Below are 27,674 nucleotides of genomic sequence, written 5' to 3' on the forward strand. Positions count from 1 at the left end.
GCAACCTTCTGCACCCAACCTTCATTCCAGACCCCGTATCTCCATTAATATCATGGAAGAATGCGGCCCCTGACCACTTTCCATCTTGGAGTGGCCCCCTCCATTAAAATTGTCCACCTCTGCTCTAAGGTGTGCGCCTGTGTGGGTGTGCACCATGAGTTTGCCTCCCGCTCACCTCCTCAGCAGGGCTGTGCAGTGGCTGCTGCCTCCCTCCAGGAGCAGCTGGGCAGCCACCATACTGCCCTGGCCCTAGCTTCTGTCTTTCCTGAGGGCTGGAGCTAAGGCGAGGGCCTGCCCTGTGGGGAGCGATGGCGCCAGCAACTCTGGCTGCCGCGGTTTGAGCCACCATGTGGTGAGTGGCGGCAGCCCCAACAGCTGGGGCCTGGGTCTCCACCGCCACCTGGTGAGCAGTGGCAGCTCTGGCAGCCAGGGCCTGCATCCGAGCTGCCATGTGGTGACCGGTGACCGCTCCAACAGCTGGGGCCTGAGTCCGAGCTGCCATGTGATGAGCTACAGCAGTGCCAGCGACGGGACCAGGGCCAGTTAGATGAGAGGGAGCTCTTCTAACCAAGTGGCTCTGAAATCTTGTGCATCCCCTTCTACATCTGCCTGATCATCCTCCAGACTGGATGGGATTGATTACATTGTGTTAGAGAAAGTGGCTATATTTGTGGTGGTGATATCCACAAGTTTCCTCTTAAATATGCACCACACAATGCATTGTTAAAAACTGTCTTCTCAGAATGGAGCTTTTTGTTTTTCTACCAGAGTACATGCTGCCCGCTGATAGAACATTGCTTATTAATCTCTAAAGAATGACCAGTTTCCATCATAGTCACCCAACAGACCTGCTTTTTTTTTTTTTTTTTAAACCATGTGCGTGCCGTTAATTTTTTGGGGCTTGTAATAGCAGTAATCCCTTTCAATTGGGACATGAACTCTCAAAAGGTCATTAGCTTCAGACCATGTGCTGTATTTAACTTTTACCTTCCAGTAGGTATGTTTCATATCTCGACAGAAATTGCAAAGGCCATCATGTCACCAAAGATTTAGGACTTGGGGTAGTGGTTTTATGGCCTTGTTAATTATAATACAATACATGTAACTGTGACCATGTAAAGGCTTAAATACAACAAAAGACCCCCATAGCAAAAATGGTCACAATTAATTACATTTGGGGGAATTAATAAATGCTGCTTTATATAATAAAAAAGGCCCTAAGATGTGGATGCTAATGGCCATTTTACAGATAGAAAAAATTAGAATACACAGAGGTTGTTTATTAGTTGTGATTTGCACTATAACATTGGACTATCTAGAGCCTACCAGCTGAAATCAGAAGACCCAGCTGAAGTAGCGTGTCCAATTTTGAGCTCCACACTTTAGGACAAAAGAATGATAAGTCCAGAGGAGAGTAAGTAAAAGACAAAAAGGGTTTAGGAAACTTTACCTAAAAGGAAAGGTTAAAAATGTGCATATTTAGTCTTGAGGAATATTTAGTCTGCTGCCTCTGTCCATGAGGGAGCTTGGCAGATAGAGGCAGCAGCGTGGGGTGGCAGGCAGCCAGTGTGCGCAGGGAGCTGGGTTTTTTTTAAACTGGCTTCCCCTGACAACCTGCAATGCTACCTTTCATACAGCTTATTTAGCTCTCTTTTGAAGTCCAGGTCATCACAATATCCTCTTGCAAGGAGTTCCACAGATTGACTATGTGCTGTGTGAAGAAATATTTCCTTTTGTTTGTTTTGAATTATGCTGCCTTTTAATTTTATTTAGTGACCCCTGGGTTTTGTGTTCTGGGAAGAAGTAAATAACACTTTTTTACTTTTTCTGTTCCAGTCATGATTTTTATAAATGCCAAATTGTATTCCTCTACCAGATTCTACACAGACCTCAAGAACCATTGGCACCTTCATTGTTTGGTTGGTTGATAATGTGGGAGCCAACCGATATTGCCATTAGCGATAAACCATTAGCATGAGAGTTAAATTTGAGAATGAAGTGGAGTTCCAATCCTTCTCTGTATATTTGGCTTGTGGAATTGGTCTGAAACAAAACAGCAACTTGAAGCTCCCTTAATGTTTGCTTTTATTCTTGGTTCTGGACTTCCAACACTCCGGTCATCTGAAGAAGTGGGCTATGCCCATGAAAGCTCAAACCAAACAATGAAGGTGCCAGTGGTTCTTGATGTCTGTGTATAATCTGGTATTTATCATCTTCCTTTCCTAATGCAAACTAATGGTTCTTATCAGCCTCTTTTAACTATTTAGTCTTTGTTTAAGTTTTTCCTGTTACAGACTGGCTCAGCTTATCTACTCAATGTCCTCCCCCTCCCCCCCTTCCCTTATTTATTCTTGGTTCTGGACTCCAACACTCTGATCATCTGAAGAAGTGGGCTGTGCCCATGAAACCTCATGATACATGTTTTGTTAGTCTTTAAAGAGCTACCAGACTATTTGTTTGTTTTTTGTGTTCAGACTAACTTGGCTACCCCTCTGAAACTATTAAAATTAAATGCAACAATTTGAAAGTTTATTTCAAGTTATTTTGTAGGCTTAGTGGATACATTTTTCATCTCTCATCTCAAGGTCTTTTTTATAACTGATCTTCCCAACGAGTTGATTTTTCAGTCTTATTTTTCATTTTATATAGACAAACAATATACCCAAACTTCCTCTATTTACCTTTGACTGCTATGTCTATGTCTACACTGCAGTGCAGTGCAGACTGCAGGCTGAGAACTGCAGAGCACACCAAAGTGTTTTGGTATGACTTCCTTTGTGGATGCTCCTGGCATTACATAAAAGGTACTTAGTTCATGTTAATGTAGTCGTCTTTCACCAAGGAGTATGTTCTTACAAATTAGGTGGTACTTAGTTGATGCAAGCAGTATCCACCAGAGGCAATTACAGTGCAACACTTTGTCATAGCATACACCTCACACACCTGTAGTCTGCAGTGTAGGGCTGTATAGATAACTCCTGTGTGAACTACGTCAGCTTACTCCACTTTAGTGAGCTCTGTCTTATATTTCTTTTATGTTTTGCACTCAACATCTGTAGCTTAAATTATCTTCTTTGCCTTTTGTTCTGCTCTTTACAAGTCTCACCACTGACTTTCTCATTTCAGATTAAATTCAAGCTCCTTGTTTGTTCCCTCTACTTCTTCATAATTCTATGAATGTGTTTCAGTGTGGGTTCTACCATAAATATGCATGAGCCTCACGTGAGAGGTTGAATTTTTCCTTTATTAAGTGTTAGTTAGGGCCTCGTATGCACTCTGTGCTGCTTCATGTTCTTGCAAGAGGTTGTAAAAGCTGGGGTCCCTGCAACTCTTCTGTTGTTTCCTCTTGTCTTCTGTGACAGCAAGATGGAACTTGGTAAGTGTCTAGCCTTCTATTTAGCTCAGCCTAAATCAACTTAAAAATCTTCAAAACTGCTTGCTGCTCATGAACTGATCAATGACCATTGGATTGAAATTCTTTGATTAGAACAGAGGCCATTCTGTCTAGGGCAGTGATCTCCAACCTTTTTGAGAACGAGATCACTTTTTGAATTTAGGTGGACTACCTCAACTATAAAAGCGACGAAGAGTCCTGTGGCACCTTATAGACTAACTGAAGTGTAGGAGCATAAGCTTTCGTGGGCAAAGACCCACTTCATCAGACCTGCATCTGACGAAGTGGGTCTTTGCCCACGAAAGCTTATGCTCCTACACTTCAGTTAGTCTATAAGGTGCCACAGGACTCCTCGTCGCTTTTGCAGATTCAGACTAACACGGCTACCCCTCTGATACTTGATACCTCAACTATAAATACCCTTGCTCTGCCCCTTCCCCGAGGCCTCGCCCCTGCTCGCTCTGTCCTCCCTTTCTTGCCCATCCTCCTTCACTCTCATCATGCTGGGGCAGAGGGTTGGGGTTCAGGCTCTGGTCTTGGATTAAGGGATCTGAAGTGCTGCTCTTGGGGCAGAGGGTTGGGATGTTGGAGGGGGTTCTATACGCAAGCTCTGGGAGGACGTTTGGATGCAGGGGTGTTCGGGGCAAGGACAAGGGCTTCACAAGGGGGTTCATGACTAGGATAGTAGCTTAGGATGTGGGATCCAGCTGGGCACTGCTGGTGGCTCCTGGGTGGTGGTGCAGTGGGGCTAAGGGTGACCCTGTCCTGGCCCTGGACCACTCCCTAATACACCCAGGAAACTCCATCCCAAATCCTCTTGTGCTCCCTCTCTGCTCTGTGGAGATAGGATACAGAGTGGGAGAGAGGGCACCCTGACATCAGCGTTTTCCTCTCCCTCCCCTGCCCTGCCCTGCCCAGAAAGCAGGAGGCTCCCAGGGGGAGGGGCAACTCCAAGGCAAAAGGCAGGAGATGAGTAGCAATGGGGGGTAGGGGCAGCTGAAATGCTGGCCAAACTAGTAAGGATCTCTTGGCCAAACTAGTAAGGATCACCTGTCAGAGGCTCCAAGATCTACCAGTAGATCCCGGGATCTAGGGTATCTATAGTGGGAAAGTTAAAACCTGCAGGCTTCATCATGTCCATCCTGTGATGGACTGATTCCTATGAAGGATGGACACAGTCAGTGGCTTGTCTGGGAGAATCCTGTATTCCAAGCAGCTGCTCAGCATATTTATCCTTCAGTGTGAGGACTTGCAAATTGTGAATTGAGGCTGAAGCTCTGCCTTCTGGACTAGTGCACGAAGGTCTCATTGGTACCAGAGGAAATGCATGTCAGAATCCTCTTTGTATGTCACAGAGCAGCAAGTGATAAGATTGCCATGGAGAAATTGGCAATGAGCTCTACTGACAGTGAATCCTAGAATACTAGAACTGGAAGGGACCTTGAGATCTCATCAAATCCAGTCCCCTGCGCTCACGGCAGGACCAAGCACAATACCATCCCTGATAGATGTTTATCTAACCAGTGGTGGTATCACAGATTTGAAGCAGACATTATTGGGGGGTGATATATTTAATCTATAGGGAAAGCCTGAGGGGCTAGCACCCATTCTTGGGATTGGGCAATGGGCAGCATTGGCTAAACTTTCAGGGGATGCTAGCTGGAGGTTCTGCACGTATACAATGTACCTATGATCCCTAAGACAGAGGGGTGCTTCAACTCTGTTTAGACTTAGTGTTTCAAGCCTTTACAGAATCTCAGCAACATGGTCAGAGCCACTAGGGGCTGATTGAACGGACCTGACACACATGACAGTCAGGTTCACTGCTCTTCCAAAACTTGACATGGTCTCAAGTTACGGGGGCAGGGAGGTCTAGGATGGATATTAGGAAAAACTGTTTCACTAGGAGGGTGGTGAAGTACTGGAATGGGTTACCTAGGGAGGTGGTGGAATCTCCATCATCCTAGAAGTTTTTAATTCTCAGCTTGACAGAGTTCTGGCTGAGATGATTTAGTTAGGATTGGTCCTGCTTTGGGCAGGGGGCTGGACTCAATGACCTTTTGAGGTCTCTTCCAGCCCTGTGATTCTATGAGTCTAACAACATTTCAATCTGTTTGCTAAGACTGCTTAACAATTATTCATTCTCGCTGTCATGGGAGGATACTACTTGCCAATCTTACAGTGGGCTCCACACTAGGAACGTTAAAATGCATTTAAGTAAGTATAACAACTGAAAATTTCAGTGGTTACATGCTGGGCTGCAGTCGGCTCCCTGGGAGCTGGTGCATGCGGGGAGCTGGCTTTTACTCTGGCTCCCAGCTGCCTCCCAAGCTGCTGCCTCTGCTAGAGAGGCAGCAGCGTGTACTAGGAGCCTGTGTGTAACCATGAAGGTTAACATATGAGCCCAGGCTCATCTATTAACTATGTATATGGTTACATTTTCACAACCCTAGTCCACACTAGGGATGTTAAATATAGTGTAACTGAATAGTTGTGCAACCGCACAAAATATCAAAGGCAGCAGCACAGTGGCAGCCAGAGCCAGCCCGCAAGGGGAGCCAGTTTAAAAATCAGCTCCTCTTGCAGACCAGCTGCCTGTCGCCCTGCGCTGTTGCCTCTGGAACAGCCTCTGTCTGCAGGGAGCTTTGACCCTTCTCGGAGAGGGGCTGCTTCATGGCAGCCTCTCTTGCTCACCCTGCAACCCCCAACTGCAACCCCAGCTGGCTCCCCCCAGCACCAGCTCTGCCCCCTGTCCCGAGCTGTGGTGAGAGCTGTAGGTCCATAGAGCCAATACGTGCAGGGGGCTGGACTGAAAGCTGGTTTCTGACATGTATCGGCTCCAAATTACCCCCCTCACTCTCTGCACTCTATTAGAGACAGTAGCATGGGGGTGGAGAGGGCAGATGGATCTGGTGCTGATAGAGGCAGCAAGGAGGGGGGAAATGCATGTAGTTGACAAGATTAACCAATAAGATTAGGCTTATCGGTTAATTGTGTAGCCGACTACATGTTGACATCCCTGACACATACTCAGAGGAGAATGAATAGTTACTTTGCCCTACAATAACTGGTTCTTTGAGATGTTGTAGTCTGTACATATCCTGTGACTTGGCCTCCCTCATACTTTAGATTCCTCAGCTAGCTGTGCGTTGAATTATGAGGGAACTGAGGGAGGGAGCTTCATTGCAGCAAGGGAGGTTTAAGTTGGACATTAGGGAAAACTTCCTAACTGTCAGGGTGGTTAAACACTGGAATAAATTGCCTAGGGAGGTTGTGGAATCTCCATCACTGGAGATATTTAAGAGCAGGTTGGTTAGCCATCTATCAGGGATGGTCTAGATGGTACTGGGTCCTGCTGTGAGGGCAGGGGACTGGACTCGATGATCTCTCAAGGTCACTTCCAGTTCTCCTATTCTTTGGTTGTCATTCTGCCTTTTCTACCCTCAATGAGAGCACAAGGAAGGGGCATGCATGGCCCTGACCAGAGGTGCTAAAAAAAAAATCAGTTTTGTGCATGTGCACCTACAGTGGGATCTACATTGCTACTGCAAAGAACCACAGTGTTTTTCTTAAGCGATCATTCTTATTAGTGAACGTACAAGAGGGTTTTGTACTGTGCTTTGCCAACAATTTATGCTTGACTGATTTCTTCGTTGCTTTCTCTGTTTGCTATTCTATTCTTCCTTTCATGCTGCTGCCTCTGCATTGGCATCATCTCTCCTCTAGTACTCCAAGTAAGCTTCTTGTCCTTCAAGCACCTCCCAGTGCTTCAGGACAGATTTACCCCTTCACTCATGTCACCTTGTCATCCTTTAATCCTATTCGCATTACAATAAATCACTTGATTTAAAAACAGAAAGGGCATAAATAAACCATCTTGTTAGTTCTAATAATATATACAGGCAGTACCCGGGTTACGTCAGTCTGACTTAAATCGGACCCCTAGTTACGAACGGGGGGGGCAGCTAGTGCGGGGTGCCTCCCCCACTGTCGCCACCTCTGGTGGCGCGGGGGGGGGGCGCTTCCCCCCAGCAGACCAGGGAGACGCAAAGCTAGTGTCTCCCCCCCCCCCCCCCCCGCCCCAGCAGACCAGGCTTTTCACGCCGACGCCTGGGGTAGAGCAGCTGGGGGGCTGCTGGGTTGGTCCCGCCGCGCCAAGGATTGGTGCTACCAGACCAACCCAGCAGCACTCCAGCTGCTCTGCCCCAGGAGTGTCCGATTCAGCCACTGCTGGTCAGTTTCAACAGCGGCTGAATCTGGAGGCCAGTTCCAACTTGCATACAAATTCAACTTAAGAACAAACCTACGGTCCCTATCTTGTACGTAACCCGGGGACTGCCTGTATATGGGAAATGCAGTTCAATCACATCTTTAATGTTACATTTCTTCTCTTTAGACATCTGTCTGCATTAGTTTTAATTTAGGTTGTAAGATCTGTGGTAGGAACCTTGTAGTTTTAAATGTCTGTGAAGCTTCTACTGTGCTCTGTTATATATGTTAAATATCAATTAATTGAATAGTCGAGTAATCTCATGAGTTCTTATCAGTTACTCGACAGTTTAAAAACCAGCTACTCTTGCGGACCGGCTCCCCATCACCCTGTGCTGCTGCCTCTAATACAGGGGTGGCAGCAGCCCCTGTCTGGAGTGCGGGAGGAGAAGTCTGAGCTCCTGTACCTAGCGTGAGTCAGGACTGAATGGGGATGCCTGCCCCGCCCCTTTCCCCCAGCTCCTAAAACTGACACGAGACTTTGACCTACTTGTAGTGAACCACAGCTTCTGGTAGCATGGGTTTTGAGGTAGCGATTTAGTTATGTTTCTCATAGGCATGTAGGGTCAAGACTTGAGAGAACTAAGTCCAGTTCCTGGTTCTGCTTCCTTTGTGATCATGCCTGAGTGAATCGGTGCTGTTTTTCCCTATCTGTAAAATAGGGATAATCATGCTTTCCTTTCACCAAATATTGAGAAGAAAATTGTTTAGATTCTCTCACATTCTGCTAACCAGGGCCATTTAAGTTACCTATTCACTCAGCTGCTGTGTTGGGATATGCAGACTCCCAAGCCACTAATCCTCCTCAGGCATAGTTAATTGGTTAATACTGGCCAAATAACCAAGAACTGGAGCAAGATGTAGAGCCATTGCAGCTTCATGAAATATTTTCCATAACTATCTGACCAACTGAAAAACTAAGTGGAAATGAGCCATCCCCCATTATCTTTCCTTCCCCCCCCCCCCCCCCACTCTTGACATGTACTTAGAGCACTGATTGTGGGAGAACAGAATTGTAGAGTCAGCTGTAAACGGGTACTCTATGCACAGATGATGTGCTAATTTAAAGCTCTATATCATGAGGTGTGTTCATTTCCAAAACTGACTTTACAAAATTAGAGGTTCTGATTGTGTTTTTAAAAAACACTTGTTTCCAAAATGTGTTAGTTGTTTGTTTTTTTTAATGCTAAAAAGTTGATCTTAATATTTTTCTGACTTTTCAGTATTCTCCTTGGTAATCTCCAGCATCTGCAGCAACATAAACTAAGCTTTTGATGACCCTACTTGGAGAAGATTGCTGAAGCTTCACTTTGGTAAGTGACTATTTGGTAACGTTCTGTCTTTGTTTCGAAGTTAATTTCTGGAACATTTCCGTCCTGCCAGCTCAGTGGAGATCTGTTGACACAATATCTAATTTCATAGAGCAAAGCTTTTCAGCCTTCCAGTCCTGAAATTTTCTTCTAAAAATCCCAACTGAATTATTCAGTCTGAGTGTTCTGTTAAGCCATTATCAATTGATCTGGTACTGGGAGTTACTGTATATGTAGCTACTAAAATATTTGAAAATACAGTATATCAATCTTAATTTTACTATAGTTATATTGGCTCGTGTTACTTTTGGTGGTGCTTTACCCATGCCTGGTTTGCCTTATATTTTTTTTGACTTTTGGGATAGGAATTATTAAAATATATTAAGCTTGTGAGTAGAACCTGCTGAAATTAGACCTTCAGTTCTTCAATCTTGCGGGGGGCACAATGCAGTGGTCAGGGTGCTCAGGGAAATGAGCTAGGTGGGGGTGGATGGGAGACCCTGGGGTGTCCAGCCCTGTTGGGGGCGGAGTCCATGGTGCCCTTGACTTCCTGCCAGGTGCCCAGGGGTCAACACAACTTTATCCCATATTTTCCTCCCCCCCCCCCCCCCCCCGCCACTGCTGCCCAGCCCCGGAACCACAGCCCAGGTAGCCCTTACACTCACTCATGCCCCAGAGCAAGCAAGCTCCCCTTCTCCCCACAGCCTCTACACCTCAGCTTGGCTACAACCTGACCCCAGTACTCGGGGGGTGCCCCATTTCCCCACATGGCCTAACCGCCCCCAGAGTAGCCCTGGTCCCCGAAGCAGCCATCCACCGATCGGGCTGCATGGCTGCCATGGGGCAGCCTTACTACAGCCACAGTTCCTGCTCCAACAGGGATGGCCTCACTGCAAACTGGCTCCAACCACGGCACATAGGGCAGCTGCCGGCTCATGTGCCACTTAAGGTACTCATGGCACGTGTGCCATACGCTGCCGATGGAAAAATATAGACCATCCCTGACAAATGTTTGTCTAAATGTTACTAAAAAATCTCCAATGTTGGAGATTCCACAGTCTCTCTAGGCAATTTATTCCAGTGTTTAGACACCCTGACAGTATGGATGTTTTTCCTAATGTCCACCCTAAACCTCCCTTGGCCCATTCCTCCTGTTCCTGTCATCACTTTCTCTTCTAAAGAGACTACTTTTTCTCTCTCTTTCTTGTAACAGCCTTTTTGATACTTGAAAGCTGTTATGCCCCTCTGTCGTCTCTTTTCCAGACTAAACAAACTAGGGACATAAAAAAGGTTTAAAAACAGTAACCAAGTAAATGTTAAAAATCCTACCTGTTAGATGATTAATGGTTTTTGGGGCTCTATGGGTGAGACTAGGGACAGAAGGATAGTGATGGGTGCCCCCAGAAGATGGGCCAGGCAGGGTGGCAGCCAGCCATCTGGGAGTGGAGCTGGCAGCCGGGAGCCAGTGCATGCTGGAAGCTGGTTGTGCTGCAGGAGTTTAACCATAACAGAAACCAATAAGCTGATGCTTATCTGTTAAATGGTTAAACGCTTACATCTCTAAACCCAGTTCTTTCAATCTTTCCTTATAGGTCACATTTTCTAGATCTTTAATCATTTTTTTTGTTCTTCTCTAGACCTTTTCCAAATTGTTCACATCTTTCCTTAAATGTGGGTGGGCAGAATGGACATTACTCCATTTGAGGCCTAATTGGCGCAGAGAAGACTTGCTTATAATGTGTTGCTTGCTACTGTTTTCAGGCAGAACTGTTCTGGGATGTACTAAGCGGCAGAATGGCTCTTGCACAAGAGGGGGGTTTTGCGCAAGAAGGAGCAGTATAGACTCTTCCTTCTTGCGCAAAAGCCCCTTGAGTTAAAATGGCGGCTCATTAGGTATGCAAATAAGGTGCAGCGATATTCATCGCCACACCTCATTTGCATATCTTGCACAAGAATGCACAATGTAGATGTAGCCATAGAGTAGTTATCACTGGGAATGGTTATCCAACCCATTATGAATCCACTATGTTGTAGCCCCATCTAGGTTGTATTTCCCTAGTTTATTAAATGAGAAGGTCATGTGACACAGTATCAAATGCTTTATTAAAATATAGATGTGATTCACCTAACAGTTCTCCCATATATCCTATTAAAAAAAAATCAGGTTGGTTTGACATAATTTGTTCTTGACAAATTTATGCTGTTACTTGTCACCTTATCTTCTAAATGTTTGCAAATGGATTACTTACTTATTTACTCCATTATCTTTCCTGGTACAGAAGTTAAGCCGGCTGGTCTATAGTTTCCTGGGTTGTCCTTATTTCCCTTTTTATAGTTGGGCACTACATTTGCCCTCTTTTCCCAGTTTTCTGGAGTCTCTTCTGTCTTCCATGAGTTTTCAGTGATTACAATTAATGACTCACATGTGTCCTCAGTCTGTTCCTTGGGTATTCCACAATGCATTTAATCAAATCCTGGTGACTTGAATACATCCAAATTGTCTAAGTAATTTTTAACTTGTTCTTTTCCTATTAACTTCTGAACCTTCCTCATTTTCACTGGCATTCACTATATTAGACATCCACCAACCTTCTTTGTTTTTGTTTTCACCAAGTCATTATGCACCTTTGTCATTTCCACATGTTCTGTTGTTGTTTTTTTTTCTTTTTTCACTGAGTAATGATCCTTGGTCTTTCACTTGCTTCTAATGTACTTGTAGAATATTTTCTTGTTACCCTTTGTTTCTAGCTAATTCGAGCTCATTTTGTGCTGTGGTTTCTCTAATTTTGCTCCTACAGACTTTGGATATTTGTATTCATCCTATGTAACTTGTCCTAATTTCCACTTTTGTAGGACTCCCTTTTGATTTTTAGATCATTCAAGATCTCCTAGTTAAGCTAGGGTGATCTCTAGCCATACTTCCTATCTTTCCTATGTAGCGGAATAGTTTGCTCTTGTGCTCTTAACATCTCCTTGAAAAACTGTCAAACATTCTCAATTCTTTTCCTCTTCAACTTGCTTCTCATGGGACCTTGCTTTACCTGTTCTCTGAGTTTGCTAAAGTCTGATGCCTTTAAATGCATTGTCTTTATTTTGCTGTTCTCCCTCTACCATTCCTTGGACTTATGAACTCTGACTTCATAATCACTTTCACTCAGCCTGCTTTCTACTTTCAAATTCTCAACCTGCTCCTCCATATTTGTTAAAATCAAATCTAGAACAGCCTCCCCCCAGTAGCTTTCTCCATGTTCTGAAATAAAAAATTGTCTCCAATACATTTCAGTACAGAAAACACAAGTCAGATTACACAGAGAAGACCAAAGGATTGTCAGCTCTACCTTGTTTTTTGCCTGACTTTACACTTGACCCAGACAAATATTCCAAGCGCTTGAAATCCAATAAGATAGTGTTAAATGCGATTAGTATGTCACCTCTGCAGTTTACATCTGTTAAAATATTCTGACAGTTTTACCTTCTAGAATGCTTATATTGCTACAGCATACACGACAGCTTAAGTTAAATTCAAAACTATCTTTGAAATATGTATGGAGTTCAGTGTGTTGCAGTAGAAATAATAATAATGCAGGCTCATGCATTCTATTTGGCAGGTGTTAACTTCTGCATCACAAGATTTATATTATCCATTAATTCCCCAACATGACATTAAAATACATAGTAAACTGTAGGCAAGTTGCTTGTGTTCATGGCATTACACAATTGCAGTGATACTGTTCTTTAGAAAAGAAAAATGATCCTTCCCTCAGTTCAATTAAAATGAAATGCAAGAGTTTATATTTCATTACTATGTTTCATTTTTTTGTATTCTTAAGATATTCAGTTTATATCCTTTAAAGGAGCACACTTTGACTTTTAAAAATAAACTCCCAGTTAATGATGATGTATGCTGTCTTGCATTGTTCATCATTTCAGATTATATTTGTGTGCCTACAGCCACACCATGCTAAATTGTAATGTCAGATCTCAGGAAATAAGGAGGGTCATGTTAGGACAATATTTAGATAGGAAAGGAACTTTTCCAGGAAAATGTCACTATGCTTCAGGTTGGTTCAGGTAGCTGTGTTGAGTATTTAAATGTTATCATTACCTTTTATATTTGTGTTTGACCTGTGCTGCTCACATAGTATGAGGGGAATGCTGTATGCTGCATGAGTTTTGGGGGGTGTTTTGTGTTTTGTGAAATGGAAAAATTAGCTGTTTGTTACTAATCTTACAGTGCTTTTTAAAAGAGAAGGGATGTAACTCTGCTGTGCTAAGCTAAACTCCGTTTGGATAACTATATTTTGTATTCCTGAAATTATGCATGAGGTTTCAGTTTAGTACCGTGGCTTTCTTACCTAAAATATTTATGCAGTAATGTGTGCTGTGAAATGGCTATATTTCAACCCAATGATAGCTAAAATTCAATAGTGGGGAAAAGGATCCTTTGAGAAAATGTGGAGGGCTCTGTGGCCCAAGGAAGCTGTTTTGCTATGCTGCCAGCCCTCTGTTGCAGCAAGTTACCTTCTGCACAGCCAGTTGATAGGTTTCTGACCCCTGGTATAGGCTTTCTGAAGTGACATGTCAAGATTTAACTCTCCTACCCTGAGCTGTGCCGCTCTACTGGGAGGAGGGAGGGATCTCTCTCTAGTGCGTGCCCCATGGACCACCTGGGTCAATGTAAACCTTTCCGTGGACTACCAGTTGCTAATGGAAACTCACTGTTAATTACGTAATTACGTCCGAGCTATTTTAGTAGTTCTACAGCTGGGGAAAATGGTTTAATTTAAATTATTAAACAGACTAAGCATTTTAACTTTCTCATGTTTATCAAACTTCATTTTAAATAAAAATATTATGTCTAACACACAACGTTTATTTTCTTTCTTTATGGCAGGGGTCAGGAACCTTTTTTGGGTCAGGGGTCACTGACCCACAGAAAAATGAGTTGGGGAGCACATGAGAGAAGTAAAAAACTCCTCCCAAAACCCCCAACCCTCACTGATGTGGCCTCCAGCTGCAGCACCTCACACTTCTAGTGCTCCAGTCCCCATGGGGTGAGGGGAATGGACAGGGAGGACTGAGGTTCACGACTTCCCATAGGCCAGATTTACTTTTCTGGGGCTCCAGAGTTAGTGGATGTTTGTGGATCCCTTGGACTCTGGGGTGGGAACAAAAATGTGAGGTTCAATGTGCAGCACAGGGTTGCCAGCAAGTGGGATAGGGATGCAGGATGGGGTGAGGAGGGCAAGGTCTGGAAGGGAGTTGGGCGGCAGGAGAGGGGGTGAGGTGGGGGCACGAGGGGGAGTTTGGGGGTGGGAGGGGTCTGGAGGAGTAACATAGAAAGTGAAAGGGTGAGAATGCAGCCAAATAGCTAGTTGGGGAGGGAGACAAAGAAGTGGGAAGTAGAAGCTGCGCTTTCCTTTTGCAAAGTAAAATTGCATCCCCCCCCCACATCTTCCCTCTGCTCCAGCCTCACTCCCCTCATGATGCCCTCTGCAGCCTGATCCCCAGCCACAGCATCGTCCTTCACCCCCCCTTGCCCTTTGCACCTCTGTGCCCCCAGTGCACTCACTGGCAGGGTAGCAGCACTGGGGCAAGGAGATGTGAGGGAGGAGCAGAGTCTCATCCCTGCCCAGATCAGCCTTTTGCCTGCAGGCTGAGGCTCCAGTGTTGGGGCATGCAGATCCCGGGGCTGCCCAGAGCTGGCTTCAGCCTGGCTGGGTGCAGAGGGGTGCTGGGGAAGGGGCTCCCCGACCCTGCAAGCAGCCGAGGTCCCCGTGCTCCATGTGTGACCAGCTGCCCAGCCCCGCCACCTCCCGAAGCAAGAAGCCTGTAGCCAAGGGAGCGGGGGTTAACCCCTTAGCTCCCAGGAGCTGCATGCCCGGTCTGGGCTGGGGCAGCATCAGGTATGCATGTATGCCTCTCTTCTCTTCCCCAAGCAGGAAGCCAGAGCTGTTTCTCCAGTCTTCAGCTGTGCAACCGAGACTGAAGCCGCAGCATGAGATCTCAGCTGTGTGAGGAGGGGAGGGGCTGAGCTCCTGCCCTGTGTGCCAAGGGAAATTGGCTGGTGTGCCGCTTGTCACGTGCTGGTGGTTGCCAATCAAGACAAGAATCACAAGAAATTAGATCTCTAACTATTCAAAATTGGGGGATCTCATGGAACACCTCCCTGGATCAAAAAGACCTGTTCTAAAAGCAATAGTCCATGAGAGCTGTACAATCGTTCGCACTGCCGTACAGACTGCACTGGATGTCGCAGATACTGTGGCTAGGGCAACAGCTACAGCAGTGGTAATACACAGGGGTCCTGGCTACAGGCTTCTGGTATTCCCCCGGAACATCAGTTCAAAGTCGAGGATCTATCATTTGACAAATTGAAATTGTTCACAGCTAAAACAGATGAGGTTCTGCACGGTAGTAAAGATTCAAGAACCATGCTCTGTACTCTGGGCATATACACCATGCCCTACAGATGTAAACGATACACCCCCTATAACTGCAACAAATATGGACAATATAACTGACTGCCACAGAGACCCTATGAAGACATCTGGCCAAGTCAACGGGCATAGAGAAGATGCTCCAACCAGGGCTGCCCCTCTACCAACCAAACCACAAAGCAGCAGATTGGAGGCTGTGGTCAAGGGTCTGGAAAATCTCCCTCACAATCCAATGCAACATGGCCATCTTTTAACTCACTACTTGCATCCCTTCTTAACGCAGTGGGAGTTGATAACATCAGACCTGTGGGTGCAGAAAATAATTTGCGTAGGATACATTATTCCCTTTAGCTTTATTTCCCCCCACTCCCCCCATCCCTCTTCAGAGAGACTTCTCACAAGACCCTACTAAAATGAGATCAGTCGCCACCTGGAGCTATAGAGAAAACCTAAAGAATTTCATGAAAGGGGGTTCTATTCAAATTACTTCTTGATAGAGAAAAAGACAGGTGGGTTGGAGACCGATCCTCGACCTCCGCAAACTGAACAAATTTCTAAAGAAACACTGATTCTAGATGGTCACGCTAAATACAGTTATTCCGGCAGTGGATCAAGGGGACTGTTTTGCAGCCCTCGACCTGCAAGATGCTTACTTTCATGTCGCCATTCATCCGGCACGCTGGCGTTACCTACCTCTTGCTCTCGGACCAGACCATTACCAATACAAAGTCCTACCTTTCAGCCTGTCATCGACTGCTTCCCCCCCCCCCCCAGTATTTTCCAAGCTACTAGTAGTCATTGTGGCATAACTTAGATGATAACACATCATCATCTTTCCATACCTTGACTGTCTGATAAATCGGGTGTCGTGAGGAGACCGCCTCCATGATTAACCTAACCAGAGCCCTTGTCACTCATCTAGGCCTTCTAATCAACAAACAGAAATCAACACTGCACCCAGTCCAAGACATAGAGTTTATAGGCACTCGCCTAGACTCAATCTCAGCCCGCACATACTTACCTCAAAGCTTCATAGCTGTACAAGATCTCATAAACACGATATTCATGACCCCTTCTTCCACAACAAATAGTCTGGTAGCACTTTAAAGACGTAACAAAGGATGTAGGTGGTATCATGAGCTTTCATGGGCACAGCCCACTTCTTCATGGGCACAGCCCACAAAAGCTCATAATACAGTCTACATGTTTTGTTTGGTAGCACTTTAAAGACTTAACAAAACATGTAGACGGTATTATGAGCTTTGTGGGCTGTGCCCATGAAGAAGTGGGCTGTGCCCATGAAAGCTCATGATACCACCTACATCCTTTGTTAAGTCTTTAAAGTGCTACCAGACTATTTGTTGTTTTTTAAGTTTTCCTAGACTAACTCAGCTACCCCCTGAAAGCCTTCTACCATGATACTCACCTGCCTCTGATGGGGCATATGGCTGCAACTACTTTAACATGGTCTGTCATGCCCATTTGCACTTCCATTGGTTTCAACTTTGGATAGCAACCGTCAGCCTCCCATCTCAACACTCTCGAAACTAGAGAGTTACCATATCTCCGGACATTATCACATCTCTATGATGATGGACATTAGTGGACAATCTCCTGTCAAGGGTTCTATTTCACCAAACCGAGGCCACGGTGCAAATTACTACAGACGCATCTCTGCTAGGCTGGGGAGCCCATCTGACCAACCAAGTGGTCCAAGGCAAATGGTCTCCACATGAGATGGCATTGCACATCAACCTGCTGGAGCTGAGGGCATCAAGAAATGTGTGTTCACGTTTTGTGCCCAGAATTGTTAGCTGTGCAGTTCAAATCCTTACAGACAACATCTCCATGATGTCCTATTAATGCAGAGACATACTTCAGACTCCTAAACCTCCCCTTTAAATGCTGAAAAGCACATTCAACTACCACTCTGCATTTGCTCAGCCAGTAGTTGAACTACTCTTTACTTTGGTCCAGGCTACCTGTGTGCAGTGGCTTCATGAGCCATCGGAGCAAGAGGTAGGCTGGGTCACCAAGGATCACTCTTGGCATTTCCACCTCTCTGATTCTGATTCGCCAGTCTGGGGGGAAAAGTTCCAACTTGCATCTTTCTGATGAGCTAAGAGTTCTTAAAGATGTGTGTGTCATGCACCTTTCCTGACCATCCTGCATGTCAGTGAAATGGTCTTTTTGATTCACCAGTGCCTTCAGTTGTCTCAAAGTACCCGTTGTGGTTTATGTACTCTTTAAGGTGGTCAGGTGCCAGAATGGGGATGTGTGTTCTATCAGCTAACCACAGTTAGGGAACCCCAATGTAGCAAAGCCCTTCACTATTGTATCCACATTTCCCAAAGTTACTACCCTTTGTAGCAGAATGGTATTGATTGCTTTGTCTACTTGTATATCAGTAGCCCCCACTGCAGATTTCCCCTCTTCAAACTGATTCCTAAGTGACCGATAGCTGTTTGGTGTTCCAATTGCCACATGCTTCTCCATTGTCAGAGCTGGTCTCATTTAGGTCCCTGCACTTCAGGGCAGGGGAAAGCCATTCTCTACGTTTCATGAAAGTGGCCTTGAGCATTTGGAAGTTTTGCAGCCACTGCGGATTGTCCCATACTTGCAGCACTATATTGTCTCTCCAGTCTGTGCTTTTCTCATGGCACCACAACTGGGGTTCCACTGTGTCCAGAGGATTGAATGCTGGGGACATTTCCAAATCAATCAGTGCAAGGGCTTGCCTGTGCAGTGTTCCCGTGGCACCTTAGATGGAGGCGATTTCTCCTTTTTCCTCTTCCTGGAATGCTGTGCTTACACTCTCGAAATACTGTACCATGAGGCACATCAAAGTAGACACCAATATCACAATACTTTGATGCACAATGGGATCCACGAGGGAAGTCATGCTTGCATTGCGATGGCATCTGCATGTGTAACTGAGGCCAAATAGGGCACAAAAAACTATTTCCCGTTGAGCTCAAGCAGGGGGAGGAGAGAGTAGATGCGTGCATTATGAATCACTGCACAATTTTGGTCCCAGCATCTTTGATAAGATAACGAGCCTTGTGGATAAGGGAGAAGCGGTGGATGTCATATACCTAGACTTTAGTAAGGCATTTGATACGGTCTCGCATGATATTCTTATTGATAAACTAGGCAAATATAACTTAGATAGGGCCACGATAAGGTGGGTGCATAATTGGCTGGATAACAGTAGTCAGAGAGTTGTTGTTAATGGTTCTAAATCCTGCTGGAAAGGGATAACAAGTGGAGTTCCTCAAGGGTCTGTTTTGGGACCCGTACTGTTCAATATCTTCATCAATGATGTAGATATTGGGATAGAGAGTACGCTTATTAAGTTTGCAGATGATACCAAACTGGGTGGGGTTGCAACTTCTTTGGAGGATAGGGACATAATTCAAAATGACCTTAGCAAGTTAGAGAAATGGTCAGAGGTAAACAGGATGAGGTTTAATAAAGAGAAATGCAAAGTGCTCCACTTAGGAAGGAACAATCAGTTCCATACATACAAGATGGGAAGCGACTGTCTAGGAAGGAGCATGGCGGAAAGGGATCTAGGGGTCATAGTGGACCACAAGTTGAATATGAGCCAACAGTGTGATGCTGTTGCAAAAAAAGCAAATATGATTCTAGGTTGTATCAACAGGTGTGTTGTAAGCAAAACTCGTGAAGTCATTCTGCCGCTCTACTCTGCACTAGTTAGGCCTCAGCTGGAGTACTGTGTCCAGTTCTGGGCGCCACATTTCAAGAAAGATGTGGAGAAATTGGAAAGGGTACAGAGAAGAGCGACAAGAATGATTAAAGGTCTAGAGAACATGACCTATGAAGCCAGGCTTCATGAACTGGGCTTGTTTAGTTTGGAAAAAAGAAGATTACGGGGGGACATGATAGCGGTTTTCAAATATCTAAAAGGGTGTCACAAGGAGGAAGGAGAAAATTTGTTCCTCTTGGTTTCTGAGGACAGGACAAGGAGTAATGGGCTTAAAGTGCAGCAGGGGAGGTTTAGATTGGACATTAGGAAAAAATTCCTAACTGTCAGGGTGGTCAAATATTGGAATAAATTGCCAAGGGAGGTGGTGGAATCTCCCTCTCTGGAGATATTTAAGAACAGGTTAGATAGACATCTGTCAGGGATGGTGTAGACGGAGCTTGATCCTGCCTTGAGGGCGGGGGGCTGGACTCGATGACCTCTCGAGGTCCCTTCCAGTCCTATTATTCTATGATTCTATGATTCTATGCACCAAGAGCATAACACAGAATGCAAAGCAGTGCAGGCACTGTGGGATAGCTACCCACAGTGCACCTCTCTCAGTCCATGGCAGTCTCCCTACTGGGGCTGCATTACTTTGAAGTATGTTGAATTCTTTTGCCCATGGGAACATAGACCTTGGGCTTTACAAAATTGGGTGGCAAGAAATCAACCTTAGTAAATTTGGACTTTATCTTGTAATGTGCCCTAAGGATGAGGCCATTCCAGAAGTCTCCTAAATTTTGTTGCCAAAGTGGACAGAATTCAGCGATAGCCCATCTCTACCCAGAGAATCTCAAAGTGGGTCTCAGGGTGCATTATGATGTGCTTTCAGTTACTGAGCCAGTACCCACCAGGCAGGATATGGGCCCATTTTATAAGTGTGCAAGCATCAACTATAGCCGTGCTCTATGACTTTCTCTTACAGACATATATGAGGTGGCCGTGTAGAGTTTGGTACATACTTTTTCTTCTCACCATGCCCTGGTGTGAGATTTCACGACAGATTCCTCGTTTAAGGACCTTCCCTTAAACTGTAGGTTTGGTTTTTTTTTTGAGATATGTGGTCTCTATCTATATTCTAATCTTGCCCTCCTCATCTGATGAAGATCTGGTAGATTTGTGGTAGAGAAAGAACTGAAGGCACAGTCGGTCTGGTCCACCCCACCCTTATTGCCTCCAGTGAAACCGTGAAGTGGTACAAAGGCACATGCATGGATTGATGTACATTTATTACTTTGAAACACTCTGGGCATATAGGGCATGTGTATCATGCTCAGTGGCATACAGATAGGGACCACATACCTTGAAGTATCTCCTGCTACAGATAAGTAACCTCCCTTTCTGCATAACTTTTTTCATTGCATGGTGACTCAATTCCCACAAGACTAAATGAAAAGTTACTTACTTCATTACTACTCCAGTGTTTCCTGACTAGTGTATGGCTGTTGACAGCAGACTTAAAAACCCATGAGCTTTCCATCTCTGCGGTAAAGTCATTGGTTCATGTGCTGATCACCTCCAATGACAACTGCAACTTCTTCCTCTCTCTAATCTTTATGCTCACTTTGTCTCACTTTGTTAGTTCATTTACAAATGTCCATCTCAGAATAGTCTTTCTTGCCTCGCAGTTGCTTTGACTAAATTTATGAAAATCTGTTAATTAATATTTTAAAAAAACCCTTATTACTGCTACCTCTACCTTTGAGTCACTTTACTGTATCCACGTTGAATTTTGCATCAAGTTCGACTTATGTCTCAACTTTTTTGTGGACCTGTATTATACAGCCATCATTTCATTGTTTCCTTTCACATTCCCTTCAGTCTGCTCTGTTTTGTGCCTTGTTTGCCTGTCTCCATCTTCAGCTCTTGACTCCATATTCAGGGTCACCAGCCTTGATATCTTTTTGGTTTTTGCCCATGTATGTCTGTGAATGCCACATTGCTTTTTATACTTGAAATGGCCTTCCAAAATACGTTTGGTCAAGTCTGCACCCTTACCTCATTCCCATCATTCCTAAAACAAATATTTTCCCCAACATTGCCTCGAAAAACAAATGTATTTATAGTTACAAAAAATTAAATCAAATAACCTCTACACAATCAACAGCTGTGTGACCCAGTGAGATTTTAATAATCTTATTTTTGCAGCCTGTGGTCTCTGCAGAGCATTCCTGTTGGATGTTAGATCTTCATTTGTCTATTAAGTCCAGTTGGACTATATAAACTGCTGTATAGAGGCTTGTCACCCTTGTATTTTTGGAGTGGTGCCTAAAACATATGAGGGTGGTCTAAAATAAGCAATAAAGGAATCACTAATGTATATAAGGTTAATGTCTAGTGTACCTTGTAAGTTCCCATTTTGCTTGAAACCTCTCTCTATATATATTTTTAAATTGCAGATTGAGAGCCATGCCTTTAGTTAAGAGGAACATTGAACCTAGGCATCTCTGCCGAGGAGCCCTTCCTGAAGGAATTACGAGTGAACTGGAATGTGTAACCAATAGTACCCTCGCTGCTATTATACGACAACTTAGCAGTCTAAGTAAGTATAGTTTTGAGCTTTTGTTTGCTAATGGAAAATAGAGTAGCTCAAAGGCGTTGTTTTGTTTTAAATGGACAAAATATCATTTAAAAACTTTGATTTGCAAAGTGTATAATACTTCTGCTCTTCTATACTACTTTCATCTTCAAAGGTCTGTGCAAACAAAATCTCTCTAAGGTAGCTAGAGTTTAAATGTAGAAACTGTGACAGAGAGAGTAAGTGAACTTGCCCTAGGCAATAGAAATAAATGTAGAAGCCAAGATTAGAACATGAATCATGAGTTCCTGGCAAGTCCCTTGCTTAGTCTAGCACACTTGGCATTAGATGGCCATAGGAAGTTGGTTCAATTTGTGTTTTAGGGAAGTTATTTTTTTCTTACGAGTCTGTTTTCTTTTACATGCACATGACATGTAAATACTAGTGGGAATTAAGCACGAATATCAGAAAGAGGATCCCTTTGTAAACAGAATGACAATAAAGAAAATAAGTTAGGGTAACTTTAGTTAAGAGGCTATTAGGAAGTCTAGGATTTGATAACTAAAGAGCTTCAATTGTTGCATATTTTAGAAATTCAGATAATTATAGCATTTACTTTAGCTATAAATTAAATGTTAAATTTTAGACTTTTCTGACAAACAAAAGGTTTCCTGAAGTAATAGATGCAGATAAAACACCTACTTAAAAAGTCTATGATATCTCTAATTTTCCAACATCATTAGATGATGACATTAGATATTATTCTTTTGAACTTAAATTTATTAAGACCATAAGAATGGCCATACTGGGTCAGACCAAAGGTCCATTTAGTCCAATATCCTGTCTGCTGACAGTAGCTGATGCCAGTTGATTGAGGGAATGAACAGAACAGGTAATCAAGTGATCTATTCTCCCCATCTCAGCTTCTGGGTTAGGTTAAAAGGGGTAAAAAACAAGAGTGATGTCATGCTAGGGGTCTACTAGACCACCTACCCAGGTGGTAGAGGTGAATGAAGCTTTTTTTAAACAACTAACAAAATCATTCAAAGCACAGGATTTGACAGTGATGGGGACCTTCAACTATGCAGACATATGTTGGGAAACTAACACAGCAGGGCACATCGCACATTAGTGGCATTCCGTGTAATAGCAGGACTTGAGCCAGTCGGTACCCCTGCATTGGATACATTGCAAGATAAATTTAGTTTATAAATTCACTAGCACATTTACCTGGCATTGCTTGGGTCCTTAACTCAATTTTTGTTTTTTGGAAAATAAAATGAAAATGTACATGCTTCATTTAAATCATTGCTCTGTGGTGGGGCTGGGGATGAAGGGTTCAGTATGCAGGGTGCCTTGGGGGGAGAGGACAACCTCAGCCCTCCCTCATGGCAGAAGCTTGGGGCCAGGTGAGAAGCATGTCTCCATGGCCTCTGTAGCTCCAACAGTTTCAGCCAGGGGAGGAGTGCATGTCCCCTGGCTGGGGCAGGACCAGATTCATCTGCCCTCTGCACGTCCCAGCCAGAGGGAAGCATGCAGCAAATTGTGCACTTGCCTTTCTCTGGCTGATGAAGGGGAACAGCCAGCAGTGTGTCCCTATAACTCAGGAGAGAGAGGGAGGGAGGAAGGAAGCTTCGGGCCCCCCTTCCTTCCCTAAAGGGTGGTGGGAGGCTCAGGGTTGGGGCAGTCGTGGACCAGGGGGCACCTTCAGTGAGCTTGGTGATTCTATCTCTTTTCTGTACAGTTTTATGAGAAGCAATCCCATTCTAGGCACATCCCGTTTTCCTGGTACAACCAATTGTTTCTTTGATCTCAGTTATAAGAGGAGGCTGTATTGCCAAATTTGGTGAACCTAATTCTTAGGAAAATGTAGGAAAAGTTCTTGAACAGACAAACTCTCTCAAATATATAGTACATTAATGTATTGAAAATATTAAACTAAATTGCTAAGTCTGCATTCTTTTTATCATGTTTAAAAGGATAAAATGTGTTTTGATTTTCTTGCTGCCTTTCTCCCATTGTTTACCATCTATCTTTAATATAGGCTTCCACAGTTAGAAAAAGAGTGCTTCAATTAATGCATTGAAACCCTCTACTTTGAAGTCAACATGAATACTTGTAGCATATTAGCAACTTCAGGCACAGCAAAGAAACACTATTTTTTCAATCTCTGATACTTTCATTAATAAGCTAAAAGAAGATAGTCTTCTGTAACTAACACTGATAGGTTTTTACTCCTCAGGCTCATCTTTATCATTGATTTGTTTTTCTGTATTGAGTACTAATCATTTTCATTAGTTACATAAGGTAACTTCAGAGACATTTTATTCAGTATGTTAATACCAAGATCAACTACAGACTATGAAAACTTTGTGGACAGATTTTTTGCAGAATTTGAGAGAATACCATGATATGTATTTTATGAAGCATAATAGTGATCTTTCGAAAAGATTTACCGTATATACTCGAGTATAAGCCGACCCGAATATAAGCCGAGGCACCTAATTTTACCACAAAGAACTGGGAAAAAATATTGACTCGAGTATAAGCCTAGGGTAGGAAATGAGGCAGCTACTGGTAAATGTAAAAAATGAAGATAGATACCAATAAAATTACATGAATATTTATTTCAAAGAAAAACAATAACCTAGCTCTGTAAGTGGAAAAGGGGGTCAACAAAAACAATATGATATCAAAAATACCGTAACTCCCGCTCAAAGTCCTCCCGCCAATCCAATGAGCCCCTGAAGGGCCGCCTGCAAGAAAGCGCCCAGCGCCAGCACCAGTCACACACGGGAACAGACGCTCGGACACTCGGCCCAACCAGCTCAGCCCCCGCCGCCCCCGCCCGGACCTTTCCCAGGCCAGAGCCCCTCTCGGCTGCTCCCCGAGCCTCCCTGCCGGCGGCCCCGGGGCGAGGCCGCTGGCTCCAAGCAGCACCTGCAGGCGCACCCGCAACCCAAGCGGCCGGCAGAGGCTCCGAGCGCCCCGTGCAGCGACGGCCCCCGACACACGGAGCCCAGCCCGCTCCCGGCAGCGCCCCCCACCCCGAGCGCCTCGGTTACCGGGGCCGGAGCTCCGGGCTCACGCGGCTAGACCTGGCCGGCGGCAGAGACGCGCTGAGCCCGCCCACGAGCAGGAGGCTGACTCGAGTATAAGCCGAGGGGGGCATTTTTCAGCACAAAAAATGTGCTGAAAAACTCGGCTTATACTCGAGTATATACGGTAAGTGTATTTTGCAAGCCATATTGTCAAGTACAGTATAATGTGGAGTAGTGTTAGGATGATACTTGGAAGTGTAGGGAGGAACGGCTCTTTGGTTCCTCCATATTATCACAGTAACTTTAAACATGAAGAGGAAAAGATTTTCATTTTATCTATCTACTTGAGATGGGGAGGAGTTCCTGAAATTAAGGAGTAACAGATCCCTCTGCTTGTAAAACCATTGACCCAGAAATTGTTTTACCAGGTGGTGATCAGCAGTAAGTTAGCGTTCTATAATCATTCATTTTTAGAGCAGGAAGTGCAGTTGAAAATTATTTTTAATGTTTAAAAAGAGAAAGTTATTCACTTTAGAGATGGTTAATAATCTCTTCAACCTCCTTTAAGTGACAAACTGATACTTAAAGCATACATTACTTTTCCTCTTTTAAAGCACTTTGTAAACTTTAGCTTTTGAGTTAGCTAAGGCATCAGAGGGAATGAAAGTCAGTCTGTAAAAGACTGTGAAGGGCCTGGGGAAGCATAGTGGTGCAGTTTCTCCCATACAGACAGCATCAGTAAAACACAAACTTTTTAACATTTTTCCCTAGTTCTTCTAGTTGTGAAGATAATCTTCTGAATGTGAACAGATGCAGTGTTGTCTTATTAAAACTATAAATACACTGAAGCAATAATGAGCTGCAAACAGATAATTCTGAAGCTTGAAGATGAATAGAGGCATTGATAAGTTTGTTTCCTTTGTTTTTTCCTGATACTTATGACTGTTTGTCAGCTATCTCCAAGACACGTTTTTAGGGGGAGGGGGGGCTGACAAAGGTGGAGCATTAAGCGGAGCTGGGGTGTACCTCCGGAACTAGCTCATCATGTTATCTACAGATTTTGACACAACATTTACAGGAGGTTCTACTGCTAGGAAGTCCCTACCCCCTTAGAAAAGTGAGAAAATAATATCAGACTATTGTACATTTTCCCTCATCCCTATTCTGTGAGAATCACTTGTCACTGTTAAATTAAAGTCTGTCTTTCCTAAATGAAGAGTCCAGGAAAAGGGAGGTGCTCTCTCACAATTCTATAATGCAGACATTTTTACTGTCCAGCAGTAGATTCCAAAGCAGCCAAAAGGATTTCATTGAACAACTCGGCAGTCAATATGCAGTATTGAAGGGCATGTTTGGAATGTCCTTAATTAGCCATGTGTACATTTAAGCCTGGTTATTGGGCACAATTTAAAACCTTAATATAACCCTACCATTACTTGCTACTCGCTCTTGTTCAGATGATTTAATAAATATACTAAATTACACCTAATTTACTGAGGCTCACTGCTATTCTTTGGATTGGCTCTGGAACCTTTAAAAGATAGCAATAACATTGGCTAACATGGAGTTTTCAGCACAGAAATGAATTTTAGTGATTGCATGCTTTTGTTAGCAGCTCGGCTACTTAAGGAGATGGTTTAAGTTTATTTTGAGCTATCTGACCATTTGCATTGCATCTAACTGTCTGAAAGTAATACTGCATTGCTTAGGTGTGTAGTACATCAGTATACTGTAATTCTGTTATGAGTGTTTAATAATATGCCATCGAAGCTCTGTTCCTTGTATTTTTATAAGTCTTTAACAGATGGCATTCTCTGTTTTTCTGTACAGGCAAACATGCTGAAGATGTATTTGGTGAGTTGTTTAATGAGGCCAACAACTTCTACATCAGAGCAAATTCTCTTCAAGACAGAATTGATCGTCTTGCTGTCAAAGTAACCCAGCTGGATTCAACAGTGGAAGAGGGTAGGTAATTGCATAAAAGCACTGAACCAGAAGTGATGTTGACAAGGTCACAGTAATTAATTACACAACAATCAGTACTTTTCCTTTGGAATAATGCTGAGCTGATTGTTCATCATGTTTACTAGGAGAGCTTCATTTTTGAATCTCTTAACTCTTTTCATATTTGATTTAAAATTTTAGTTTTTGAGGGCTTTGTGACATAAGAGACATAACTCTGAAGAGATGTAACTCATAACCCTAAGACATAACTTTACACTCATGAATGTCATCTTAATCTAGTCATCACAGATAAATTGTAAAACTATGAAGTTTGAGTGGTCTTGCAAGTTAGTGTTGATGTTTATTAGCAGTGTGTCTCCAATATCATTGTCTCTCATCTATGCTATTATCATCCTCTTTCACTAATGAAAGTGGAGAGTTGACTAGCTAATACATTACAAACTTTGTATCATCAGAGACTGCACTTCCTTGGATAAAGCCGAAGTTACAACATGACTTGTTTATGTATATAATTACAAAATTAATGACTATGTTGATAGTCATCTAAGATTTAATATACATTAAAAACTTAAGACCCATACTATTGGAAGCACAAAGTGCATTAAATAATTTAAAAAACATATTTATTCCTATGCCCTACCTTTTAAAAAAAGCTGAAATGTGCAAGCTTGCTTGCAAGTTCAATTTCCTAACATTGAAACACTTGGGTTTTTTATTTTTTAAATGATTCAATTCAAAGGGTCTATATCATTTGATGCTGGATTTATCTAGTCATAATGCTAACTGGGTATATTAAAAAAAAAGGATCTCTTAAAGAATTTGACTTTAAATATTAAAAATAATTTTCATATTTAATTTAAATATTATAAAATTAGGATATATGTTTCACTTATGTGCCAGGCAAAGGATACTTTTGAGTTGAATTAAAGGAACTTGCATACTGTGGATTTGCAGCTGTAATCAAACAC

General features: G+C 43.5%; 1 protein-coding gene across 2 annotated transcripts in view; it reads left to right on the plus strand.

The window, feature by feature from the left end:
• The window catches only part of WASF3 (WASP family member 3), an 84,491-nt gene that overhangs the window by 30,871 nt on the left and 25,946 nt on the right, over positions 1-27,674 (plus strand). For both annotated transcript variants that reach the window (XM_075919241.2, XM_075919242.2), the window contains exons 2-4: positions 8,887-8,976; positions 21,582-21,724; positions 26,572-26,706. In XM_075919241.2, the coding sequence (XP_075775356.2) occupies positions 21,592-21,724; positions 26,572-26,706 (268 nt within the window). In that variant the 5' untranslated portion in view covers positions 8,887-8,976; positions 21,582-21,591. The remainder of the gene's footprint in view (positions 1-8,886; positions 8,977-21,581; positions 21,725-26,571; positions 26,707-27,674) is intronic.

The sequence above is a fragment of the Pelodiscus sinensis genome, chromosome 1, assembly GCF_052426305.1.
Source record: "Pelodiscus sinensis isolate ZL-2025 chromosome 1, ASM5242630v1, whole genome shotgun sequence".
NCBI lineage: Eukaryota > Metazoa > Chordata > Testudines > Trionychidae > Pelodiscus > Pelodiscus sinensis.